Below are 13006 nucleotides of genomic sequence, written 5' to 3' on the forward strand. Positions count from 1 at the left end.
GGCTCAGGGAAGGATTATGGCACTTATGCCAACCAACAGAGAACAAAACATCTACCCTTGGAGTTGTTTAAAGGCTTATTTTTTCTCTTAGCTGAAAATCTACATTGAGATACTAAACTTTCAGTATGTTATGTACATATTATCTCATCTTGTAAATTATACTGTATTTTTGTTGCCTGCATTTCTAGTTATACACCAATTTCTCTGTTTTCCATTATTAGCAGAATTCCATGCCTCCATCCTCAGGCAAATATCACTGATATTGAGGCAAATAAAATATGGACCTCCAGGAAATAATTACTCCCACTAGGAAACATATGCAATGACAATGGAAATTTGCTAAAATCTTTCAAAATGTGTGTTTTCACATCCAGTTCCAGGTGCACATTGATCTTTATTTAAAATTCCCAAATATTGATTAAACTATAGGCAAATAATAAGACAAACAATATATTTCAATGTCAGATGATGTAAATTTATTAGATTAAAATTTTCATTTTCAAATGCTTTTCCATGAAAATCCAATAGTATATTTTCAATCCAATAGTACAGGCAACAGGACTTCATATTGGGTTATTCATTAAGTTTAGAGTCCCTCAAAAGTTGATGATGCAAGAAACTGATGATTTAAGAATAAAAGATTGGTGGTAAATGTGAGAAGGAAAACAATGGGTATACTGAGAGAGACTTTGATCTCAATATGCAAAAGGATTTAGACATTCAACAAATTGAACGATAGAAGCCAGATCCACAGGATGGTCTGTAATAGGATGACTGGCAGCTACTGGACAAAAAGTAGGTTGGATGACAGAATCCAGATCCATGGCTCAGGGAAGGGAAGCCACAGATTCCATAACCCAGGCGTCTGAAGCCACGGCCTCCACAGCCCACTGAGTAGCAGCTTCTGGATCCAGAGCTCAGGGAGCTGCAGCTGCTGGACCTATAGCCCAGAGACCCAGGGAAAGTCGTCTGGCAGGGGCTGGAGAATGTGGAGGTCCTCGGGCGGTAGCAGGACGTCTGGCAGGGACGGGACACCACAGTCTGGATCCTGATGGGCTCACAGCAGGTCTCCTGGCTGTAGAGAGAGGAGCCCAGCTGGCAGGAGCTGGGAGAGCAGAGGTCAGTGCTGCAGACCAGGTTGCTGGGGAAGGAGGAAGCTGGGTAGCGCTGGTAGCTCCCAAGGGAGCAAGAAGAGAAGTTTCCAGAGCAACGGCTGTAGGACATGTTGACAGGAGATGGGAGTTCAGTTGAGTTACAGTGAGAAGATTCTGAGTTTGAATGTCTCTCCTGCACTGTGGCATTTATACACTTCCAGCAAGGGGTGTGGCACACCAAGGGATCATGGTTCCTAATGAGATTTCCTCTTTTGCATATGTGTAATTCAGTAGTCTTCTCGGTAATTGCAGTTGCAGGTAAATGGTTTCTCGCATTTGTTTTTATGGATGCTGTAATTCTGTTGTTATAGCCAAAGCCAATGAACTACTGCTATGTCAGAAATGCTATGACTGTTTCCTACTAATGCACATCCCATCATGGCCAGGGAAGCGTCATGACCAGGAAAGCTTTTTTTCTGATTTACCCTAACCCACTTCCTATGTATCTACATCTGTTTTTCCTGGTGACTGTTTCCCTCCTGAGTGTGGAATAAGATGGATTTTCCTCTGGTACCATGGATCAGAGACACAGTTTTGAAGCTTTTCTGAAATGATCCACTTTGTCACCATTTACTCCCATTCTCCAAAATCACTAACCGGTAATCGTTATGGCAGCAATAGAAAATACACCAAGGATCACAGTTATACAGTATGTCCCTAATCCAATAGAGACCAAAAATAGATAAAATAAGATACTGAGAGAGAAATGGCGAGGAACATAAAGACAGCTTTTCTGTATGTAAAGATAAGATGACCAAAAAAGAGGCTCAGCTGAAATAGTATCCAGGAGAGATCAATCTGGCCCATGTCTATTTAGTTAAGACGGAAATGCTGATGTATGGTGAGAGAAGGAAGCAATTGAAAGTGAAACACAGAGAAGGCTTAGGAAATTTTTTTTCTATTGCACTCAAATTATTACTTATTCCCTAATGTCTTTATAATTAAAAATATCAAAATTAGTATATTTTATGAATCTTGATATATTGTTCCTTTCATTATCTGCTGAAGCTGCCCCTCTAATCCTTTGCAACCTGATGTGAAGGCTGATTCATTGGAAAAGACCCTGATGCTGGGAAAGATTGAAGGTGGGAGGAGAAGGGGACCACAGAGGATGAGATGGTTGGATGGCATCACTGACTCAATGGACATGAGTTTGAGCAAACTCCAGGAGATAGTGAAGGACAAAAGAGCCTGGCGTGCTGCAGTCCATGGGGTCGCAAAGAGTTGGACACGATTTAGCAACTGAACAGCGATGCAGGATTTCTATTGTCTTAGAATATCTCTAGTTTTTCTCTGCACAGGCTTTGACTTCCTGGCATTTGCAGAGCTGCAGTTTCCTGCCTATATGTGAAGATGTTTTTCCACTTCTCTTTTATTCTGTAGGGTGTATAAATCTATCTTTCTCTCCTCTTTCTGTTCTCACACTACCATTATTCCTTCCTCTTTTTAATGTATTTAACTTAGATTTTCTCTCCCTTCTGTTTTTCATATATATATAGCTTCTCTTTAACTATAGAGTCAAAGGTTAAAAACAAAGTTTACTAAATTTTTTCATATTCTGAGTGTGTAAATAGCTACAGCTACTTTCAAAGTTTATTCACAAAATATTCAGTGTTAAAATAAAACTAGTTAAACTATACTCCAGACTCAAGGAAATGTAATGTTATTGTTGATAGCAATATTTTCTTATTTTATTTTTTAATAAAGCTATTATAAACTTACCAAAAATAATAACATTAAAATACTGCATATAACAAAATAAAACTGGAACAAAATATAACAGCAGAAAATACAATCTGAAATCCATAATCCATATAATAGTCTTGGGAAAATCATACATTAAACTACTTATGCTATGAATTTAGTAGTAGGAAACAGGGAAATATTGCTATCAAGGAAGAGCTGTGTTTCAGAATTGAAGATAATTTGAGGATTGGGGACAGAAAATGAAAACTAGACAACAGAATCTAACTGAAAGTTTAGAAATTTATAAAGTAATAACTGATTTGGAAAAACTAGTGATATCTTTTATCAGTAGATTAAACATTGCCTAATAGATGATGCTTTTGAACTGTGGTTTTGGAGAAGACTGTTGAGAGTCCCTTGGAGTACATGGAGATCCAGCCAGTCCATCCTAAAGGAAATCAGTCCTGAATATTCATTGGAAGGACTGATGCTGAAGTTGAAGCTCCAACACTTGGGCCACCTAATGCGAAGAACTGATTCATTGGAAAAGACCCTGATGGATTCATTGGGAAAGACTGAAGGCAGGAGGAAAAGGATACAACAGAGGATGAGATGGTTGGATGGTATCACCAACTTGATGGACATGAGTTTGAGCAACCTCCAGGAGTTGGTGATGGACAGGGAGGCCTGGCATGCTGCAGTCCATGAGGTTGCAAAGAGTCAGATGTGACTGAGTGACTGAACTGAATAGACAGTGAATTAGAAGATGGAATAGAAGGAAATCCCAAACTAAAGCATGAAAAAGACAAAAAGACTGACTATACAGAAAAGACTGTGAGAGGCATATATATATAATGTATACTCTATTTTGCTTATAATTGGATCTCAGGAAAAAAGGAGATAAAAAGGGGATGGAAACAGTATTTGAAGAAATAATACTTTTGTTGTCCTTCAGTCACTAAGTCGTGTCTGACTCTTTGTGACCCCATGGACTGCAGCATGCCATGCTCCTCTGTCCTCCACTGCCTCCTGGAGTTTGCTCATATTCATGTCCATTAAGTTGATGATACTATCTAACATATCTAAACAATAGTTTAGGATTTATCAAAGTTGATGCATCATCTGACGTGTGAAATGGTACTCAGGAAATGAGTAGAACTGGCCTAACGTTGAGGTGACTGAAATGGAAATGGTGAGAAATGATCCCGAGATGGAATTAAAGGTACAAAGACTTATGGGGAGATGGCTGCGAGAGAAGAGTGTTGGGGAAGAGGGGAAGAAGGCTAGGAGACTTGTCAGACTTCCATGAGAGTCTCATCAGAGTGAAGAAGATAGACAGACATGCCCCAGGCAGCCTCGGATTGCGGACAGTTTCTCAAGACCATTGGAGATCCTCAATTGTTGGCCAGCAAAGGATCTCATGTGTCTTAAGAAGGAGGCCTTCTAATATCTCTCCTGTGCTTGGTCATTGCCTGGGAGCAGCCCCATGGAAAGAGAGGCTCTCCTACCAATGCAGTGTTAGATTTTGGGCCATAGCATGGAGTTGGGGCAGCGGCATCCTTGATCAGTCAAGCCTCCTGTAGATGGAGATCGGAGAAGGAAATTCTTAGGGCGTCTACATGTACAGATGACAATCTGTTAAGACTACAGGGCTCATGTCAGGTCCACTGAATCTGAAACTCAATTGCTTCCTTCCCTCATCTCAATATTTCTTAGCTCTTTGATGCTTTCCAAGCTGGCTTTCCTTGTGACTCTGTCTTAGTTCCGTCCCTCACTGTCACCATGTCTCCAAATAGCTGTGCAGGTTTCTTTCTGGTTCTAGCCATCAATGGTACTCAAAAAAGTGTCTTGGCTGATAATTTTTCCTTTCCATTGTATCTGAGACACATGCGTAACAGAATGTAGTAGATTGACAATAATGGAGGATGAGAAGATACCAGTTCAGTTCAGTTACTCAGTCACATCCGACTCTTTGTGACCCCATGGACCACAGCATGGCACGCCTCCCTGTCCATCACCAACTCCTGGAATTCACCCAAACTCACTCCATTGAGTCGGTGATGCCATCGAACCATCTCATCCTCTGAGAAGACATGGCAACAAGTAAAGTCAGTATTTAGTAGGTTCTTTGTCCAAGCCAAAGTTACACCTCTGATCCACTGACAAAGAAGAAAAATAACTTTATCTTATGTAACTGCCATTTGAGAAAAGCATTTTCTCTTCATTGACAGAAGCAAAACACCCAAAGATTATGGCAAGAGGAAGCAGAAAGGCTTTCTTGACTATGATGGAATAAGCATTCATGTGAAACAAGTCATAGCATTTCTAACATAGGTGTAGTTCATTGGCCTTGGCTATAACACCAAAATTATAGCATTCATAAATACAATATGGGGAGAACCATTCCAACTACAATTATAGAGAAGATTGCTAAGTTACACACATGTAAACAAGGGAACACACATATGGAAAAAATGACCCTGTAGGTTACCACACCTATTGCTGAGAGTATATATAAGCACATCTGTCCAGAACATTACATTCAAACTCAGAATCTTCTCACTGTAGCTCAGCTGAACTCACATCTCCTGTGAACATGTCCTACAACTGTTGTTCCAGAAACTTCTCCTCCTGCTCCCTTGGGGGCCACCTGAGCTACTCAGGCTCCTCCTGTGGCTCCTCCTTCCCCAGAAACCTGGTCTACAGCACTGATCTCTGCCCTCGAAGCTCCTGCCAGCTGGGCTCTTCTCTCTACAGTCAAGAGACCTGCTGTGAGCCCATCAGGACCCAGACGTTCCGTGTGGTGTCCCGTCCCTGCCAGACATCCTGCCGCCGTCGGAGGACCTCCACCTTTTCCAGTCCCTGCAAGACGACTCACTGTGGATCTCTGGGCTGTAAGTCCAGCAGCTGCAGCTCCCTGAGCTCTGGATCTGGAAGGTGCTACTCAGCGGGCTGTGGATCCCATGTCTTCAGACCCCTGGCCTATGGAGTCTGTGGCTTCCCTTCCCTGGGCTGTGGATCCCGATTCTGGCACCCAATTAATTTTCCCTGCAGAAGTTTCCATTAATCTTGCTACTTACCAACCTGTAGATCTGGCTTCTACTGATTAACTTGTAGAAGAGCCAAATTCATTTGAGAAATTTAGATTGTGTACCCTAATTATCTGCTATCTTAATCTGCTCCATTGAAAAGTATTCTAATATTTCCTGATCACTGGAAATTCTTTACCTTTCTAACCATGAGATTGGGGAGATAAATTCACACTGTCAACCTACAAAGTTAATAAGAAATTCAAATTGAATGGTAGATAGAATTTACGGTTTTGCACTTCTCCCAAAGATAGATGGAAGGTCAAATAATTTGATTTTAATAAACTCTTTGTTCTGCCATCCAAATATGCTGTGAATGTTGTTATTTATTAACAATGTGTCAACTAAAATTTGTATTGTTATTGTTTCTATTAATGGGCTTTGGAAAGCTCAGATTTAGGGGGCTATGCACTAATTTTGGTTGTGCTCAGTCATGTCCAACTCTTTTCGACCACACGGACTGTAGCCCACCAGTCTCCTTTGTCGATAGAATTTTACAGACAAGAATACTGGTTTTTGTTACTGTTCAGTCACTCAGTCATGTCCAGCAGAGTAGCTTGCCATCTCCTACTCCAGACATTTTTCTTTCTTTAACTAAGAATTTTCTCTAGATGCTCACAGCTTCTACATACAGCCTTACTGTAAAAGAAAATCTCAAGAGATTTGAATATCTTTATCTTACACAGACCATACATCTTGAAATGCCTTATGTACAAGAGTGGTTTTAAGAATGCAGGAATACAATTTAGGCTTCTGTGATAAGACCTGGGCATGAAGGGTATCAAAATGGAAGACTAGTGTGTGGCTGTACATTTTTAGAGGAAAGAACACCTCTGAGCTTTAGATAATCACCTTGCAGGAAATTTTCTCTCTCTCTCTTTTTTTTAATTGACTAAATCCCTGTACCCCAATTACTGTTTTCAATCTGCTCAAATTATCACCATTTGTATAAAAAGACAGGCAACAAACTTAGAAGAGAAGGAACTAGGCTCAGCAGGTGTGAGGTTGCACCTGGGTTTCATAAGCAACAGAGAAACAGAATCTAACTGTTCTCAAGAAAGCTTTAATATCATCAAAAATGAATGTTTCAACTGTATATTGAAATAAATTTGGATATTCTTTTTTTAAGTGTTATTTTTCTATCTTACATACAAGTGTTATAGAAAGTAAAGTAGTAACAGAGACAGTACAATGACAACTGGAAATTTAATCTTTATGTAGAACAAGTAGCATTCTATATAGGAAAAACAAATATTTTCCTATTCTTTGTAAGATTTTCAAACATCCCTGAAATTAGGAAATTAGATGCAAATTAGGAAATTAAATTTAGTTGAATGAGATATCTCCCTCAGCTAAAATCATTGCGCTAGCAGGGCCTCATTTCTTTCCAGAGGATCTAGGGGAAAGCCTATTTACTTGTCTTCTTTTTGTTTGTTTGTTTTCTAGAGGCCACCGAAATTCTTTAGTCTATGCCCCACTTCCTCCAAAATCAGCAGTGGTGGGTAAAATCCTCCTTGTATTGATATGACTCTGGTCTATTCTTCCGCCTTTCTCTTCCATTTTCGAGAATGTTTATAAACACATTGGGCTCACCTGATGATCTCTCTGTTTAGTATCAACTGATTAGCAACTTTAATTCAGTACTACTCTCATTACTCTTGCTATGTAACATGGAGAAGGCAATGGCACCCCACTCCAGTACTCTTGCCTGGAAAATCCCATGCACGGAGGAGCATGGTAGGCTGCAGTTCATGGGGTCGCTAAGAGTCAGACACAACTGAGTGACTTCACTTTCACTTTTCACTTTCCTGCATTGGAGAAGGAAATGGCAACCCACTCCTGTGTTCTTGCCTGGAGAATCCCAGGGACGGGGGAGCCTGGTGGACTGCCGCCTATGGGGTCGCACAGAGTCGGACATGACTGACGCGACTTAGCAGCAGCAGCAGCAGCAGCAAGGGGCCATTATTCTCCTTACCAAAACTAGTAAGCAAATTGATAAAAATAACTCAAAGACTGATTGAGTGTAAATAGTGATACGATGAGATCACAAATAATCACTAAAATTCGGTGGTGAAGACAATGAATTTATAATGTTACAATTACACCTGAAGTTAAATATAGTATCCCATTTCAAGTTGATAGTCAAAATAAGAAAACTGTATTATTTTACAACAGGAAACACATAATTCCTGAGCTGATATTTTGCCATTACCACTTGGGAAACTGTATCTTCCTCTGTTCCAAATCTCTGGCATTACAAATTTCCTGGAATAACAGATTTTATTCTTTCTATATTTCATCAATTAATTTTAGGATAGTGAATAGTATAGTGTTCATTCAGATTTCACTAACTTAATCCTATTCTATACAACTAAGAGCAGACCAACTGGCACTTATCTGGTTTCTAGCTTCCTGATTCCACCTGCTGCGTGCTTCCACAGATGCCTAACACCATGGAAATGTGAACACAGGGTTTTGTATCCCAAGCTGCTGCCCACACAACTAAAGTTCCAGAAACTGCTGATTATCTGTCTACCGACTTGTTTCCAGTTCTGATTTCTGAGAATAAATATATCCATTTTTCCAGGAAATTTTCTCATGAGTCATTTTTAGGCATCTGATTTCAACAATTTCCATTTATTAATAATTTTTACCTCATTAGTGATTACAGTGAACTGTATCCTCCCCAAACCCCTTATGCCCCTTTTTTAAATTATTAACACCTCAGAACACATAGCCAAACATTTGGTCAGTATTACTATTTTTCACAATATTTTCATTAAACCTTTACTGTGAGCCAAAATCTGTGCTATGGAAATACACTGTTGAATATATTTCTTTAATAAAATTATTTTGTGTATTACTCCATAATGAGAAATGAAAAACAGAGTGAGAAATGTCTGCTATTTGTTCTAACTAGAATGAAAGTCTAACGGAGAAAGCAAATGTTATATAAATAATGAGCTGTGAATAAGTCCTTGATGCTACAGTAACATATGTTGAGCAACATATACCTTACAAGTAAAGAAAGAATTTCCAGAGAAAGAGCATTTGAAACGGGTCTAAAGAATAAGTAGGGAGAAAAAAGATTAAAAAAAAAAGTAGGGGCTAGATACGTGGGACATGGAGAACAAGTGTTTTAGCATCAAAGCCTTGATATGTGCACTATAAGATGGAAAGCCATTTTGTCTGGTCATTGAGGGAAAAGGGAAGAATGATTTGAAATTAGGCCAGAAAGATTTAGGAGCTATTTTCTTTAGGTCTTAGGTGTCTAATTCTGGATCACTTACTTCTGAAAGCAACACAGACTGTTTAATGGTTTTCAGCAGAAGTATAATATTGTTGCACAACACATTTTCACCCCTTTTTAAAAAATCACTTTAATACATCCAGCAATTTTAATGCCATTTATTGAAAATATGTTTTCCACATTGGAATTATTTGACATTTTGTAAAAAGAAATTGATGATATACATGTGAATCTATTTCAGATCTATATTCTGTTCCACTGAATAATCACCTATAATTTTCTCTGTACCAAAATACATTGATATATCTTTATATTAAGTCCTGAAATGATATAATAAAAGTCTTTCAAATTTAATTCTCTTTTTGAAAGTTGTTTTTGCTATTCTTACTCTCCCATGTAGATTTCACGGTTGATCTTTCAGATTCTATAACATGCCTCCTGGAATTTTTGTTCAGAATGTATTGAATCTATCAATGTACATTAAGATGTAATAAAAGCTTTCAACCCATGATATGTATCTCTACTTGAGTCTTATTTAATTTCTTTCTGAAATATTTTATAAGTATTAATATGGGAATCTGGAATCATGAAATGTATTTCTAGATTATATATTTTGTTTTTAAAACATATTTTAGACTTAATTGTTCAAGCAATGTTGGTTTTATATATAGAAATAAAATAGTTTTCTATAGTAATTGCATACATTCCTTAGGATGTTTTGTGTAGACAATCATTCTGCCTGTGAATAAAGACAACTTTCTTATTCTCTTGGTGATATTTTATGCCCTTTATTTGTTTTTCTTGCCTTACTGCTCTAGCTAAGACATATAGTACAATGATGACTAGAAATGTGGGAATATGTTCCTGTAGCTGAATTTGTGTGTGTTTATATGCCTGAGCAGTGTCTTACCTTCTCTGTTAACAGCAGTTAATAAATATGTATCCTTTTGCTTTTAAAAGTCTGGGGTTTATAATACCAACTTGTATCTGAGCAGAGGAGTGAATGAAAGCTGACTGATAGTACTTACCTTGGCACCCCACTCCTGTACTCTTGCCTGGAAAATCCCATGGATGGAGGAGCCTGGTAGGCTGCAGTCCATGGGGTCACGAAGAGTCGGACACGACTGAGCAACTTCCCTTTCACTTTTCACTTTCATACATTGGAGAAGGAAATGGCAACCCACTCCAGTGTTCTTGCCTGGAGAATCCCGGGGACGGGGGAGCTGGTGGGCTTCCGTCTATGGGGTCACACAGAGTCAGACACGACTGAGGTGACTTAGAAGCAGTTCACTTAGGAGGCATTTGCAACAAAATGCCTGCTCTCTTATCCTCATAAGCCTGAAATTTCCGTTTTCAAACTCTTTAGATTAGGAAATTGGAGAAGGCAATGGCACCTCACTCCAGTACTCTTGCCTGGAAGATCCCATGGACGGAAGTGACAGGTGGGCTTGCGGTCCATGGGGTCATTAGGAGTCGGACACGACTGAGCGACTTCACTTTCATGCATTGGATAAGGAAATGGCAACCCACTCCAGTGTTCTTGCCTGGAGAATGCTAGGGCCGGGGGAGCCTGGTGGGCTGACGTCTATGGGGTCATACAGAGTCGGACACGACTGAAGTGACTTAGCAGATTAGGAAATGGGACCTTTGCATATAGCATTTTGCTAACTAAATGTCTTCTAGTTTTAAACTGCCATACTCACTGGACCATATTATCTTTATCGCCTCACTCTTTAAATTTCCCCGTAATTCATTTTAGCTCCAATTTCAAAAGATGAAAAGAAAATTTTTATTTGGTGATGGAATAATTAAAAAGGAAAGGGCATTTAAAAGAATCTAAAAGTTGGAATTGTCTTAAATATCAAAAACGAAGAGCCATGAGAATCGATTAAGGAAAATAGATGAAGCTGAAGTGAAACGACCAAGTAGATGGTAAAAATACACAATTGTGTTCAGGGGAGAACCAAAGGTCAGTTGGTTTACAGTAAAAGGAGAAATTTATGCAGAAATGAGAGACAGAGGTAGCAATATATGATGGGTATGTGTAGGTATGCTGACTTCATTAATTAAGGTTTTGTTATTTCTGTTCAAATTGGTGCAGTTATCTAATTGGGTACTGTGGCTCCAGTTTCCATCTGAATAAAACTATTTTTACTCATTCTCTAGACTGAGCTTATAAAATACTTTCTCTGGGAAGCCTTGTTCGCATCTCTGACATCTCAGATTGTTATTAAGATCTTGTTGTTAAATGTACTTATGTAAGATGCTCATTTACAGCCTTATTTACCATTGCAATTAAATCATTATTTGATTAACCTTGATAGTTGGTAAGGTCAGAGAAATGGAAATCCATTTTAAAAATAATTTTAAACTTTTCTTAACATAGAAAATAATATGAATGAATGCATTCTCCCTGAAAAAGAATGTAATAAAATATTTGTCTATCACGCAATTTGTTCATCAAGTATTCTATAAGAATAGAGTTGAAAGAATATTATTTTGTGAACTCACTGGTGCTGACAAGATGTTTGACAGGGTACTACTGAGGCATGGCTAATAAAAAAATATGGGAATTAAGGTTGGGAGAGAACAAAGCTGTTACCTATAATCACTAAAGTGACGAGAGTAAATAAATAGAAACTGGTGAAATCAATTGCATGGAAATGGCTCATGATGAGTTTCCTGGGAAACTGAATAAATTAATCCCTAGAAGTAGGAACCACATGCTGGCTGGTAAAAAGATGACTGGCAATTCCTGGAAATAAAGTAGCTTAGGCAGCAGGAGCTTGGGAATAGAACTCCTGAATTCAAATTTCACAGAGCCACTGAGCATAACATTTGGACAAGGGATACAGCAGGAGGAAATCGGCTTAGTAGGGGCAGGATCTACAAGAGAGATAATGGTAATCTGGTAGAGAGAGGCTGCTTTTGCAGGGAAATGAAGACCCAGAATCACTATTGCTGGGACAGAGACCTTTACCTTGATCCCGATAAATTCAGAATGTTACAAAAGACTTGAATCTGGCCTTTGTAGCCCAACACTGCTTTCAATCTCATAGACAGAGCTTTGGGCAAAGTAGAAAAAGAATAGCTTTATTGCTTTGCAGAGAAGGCCACAGCCAGCTAATGCCCTCAAAACTGTGTGTCTGACTGCAGGCGGGGGAGGGTTGCAAGGTGTTTTGTAGTCAAGGAGCAAGGTGGCTGAAAAGGCTCAGGGTGCCTGCATATCCCTCATTCCTTCAGTCCAGAGATCATCTGGCATCAGGTGATGATGAGACAAACCGTCTCTGGAATGAAGAGTGCTTCATCAGGTAGGTGACATCTTCCATTTGATGAGGTTTTTAACTCTGCAAAGAGTTCAAAGATATTGTTCTATGTATCCCTCCAGGAGGGGATTCACAGAGCAGGACTTTGCCCCAAGGCTGCACTATTGTTTCTTGGCTTCTCCTCCCCTGTTTCCGCATTTCCCCTCCCTTCCCTGACTAGCAAATGTTTGAACTTGCTCCCTGAACTCGAAGAAAGGGACACAGAAAGACTTTTGTGCCCAGAACCCCCCAGGGTCCTGCTTGGTTTCAGGGATATGAACTGGCTGTTTCCAGAGCAGCCTTTGTATGGGACTGAACCAATTTCTGGAGAAATAATGATGTAATTTTTACACTTTGATTCTTACATGTTTGAGGATATAAAGCAGTAGCATACTTAACTTCAGCACCAGTTGTGATATTACAAATGTACTGTTTTCAACACTGTAATTTCTAGTTATGTGTTAGTATATCACTGTAGGTAGCTCAGTCGTGTCTAACTCTTTGCAACCCCATGGACTGTAG

General features: G+C 39.2%; 2 protein-coding genes across 2 annotated transcripts; one reads left to right on the forward strand and one right to left on the reverse strand.

The window, feature by feature from the left end:
- Nucleotides 1-720: 720 nt before the first annotated feature.
- Nucleotides 721-1275, reverse strand: LOC128050739 (keratin-associated protein 13-1-like). The gene has a single exon (XM_052643093.1). The coding sequence runs from the start codon at nt 1222-1224 to the stop codon at nt 721-723; it is 504 nt and encodes a 167-aa protein (XP_052499053.1). The 5' UTR covers nt 1225-1275.
- A 4110-nt stretch (nt 1276-5385) lies between these two features.
- Nucleotides 5386-5907, forward strand: LOC128051161 (keratin-associated protein 13-1-like). Its single transcript, XM_052643660.1, has one exon. The coding sequence runs from the start codon at nt 5437-5439 to the stop codon at nt 5905-5907; it is 471 nt and encodes a 156-aa protein (XP_052499620.1). The 5' UTR covers nt 5386-5436.
- Nucleotides 5908-13006: the final 7099 nt, after the last annotated feature.

This window comes from Budorcas taxicolor, chromosome 1, assembly GCF_023091745.1.
Source record: "Budorcas taxicolor isolate Tak-1 chromosome 1, Takin1.1, whole genome shotgun sequence".
NCBI lineage: Eukaryota > Metazoa > Chordata > Mammalia > Artiodactyla > Bovidae > Budorcas > Budorcas taxicolor.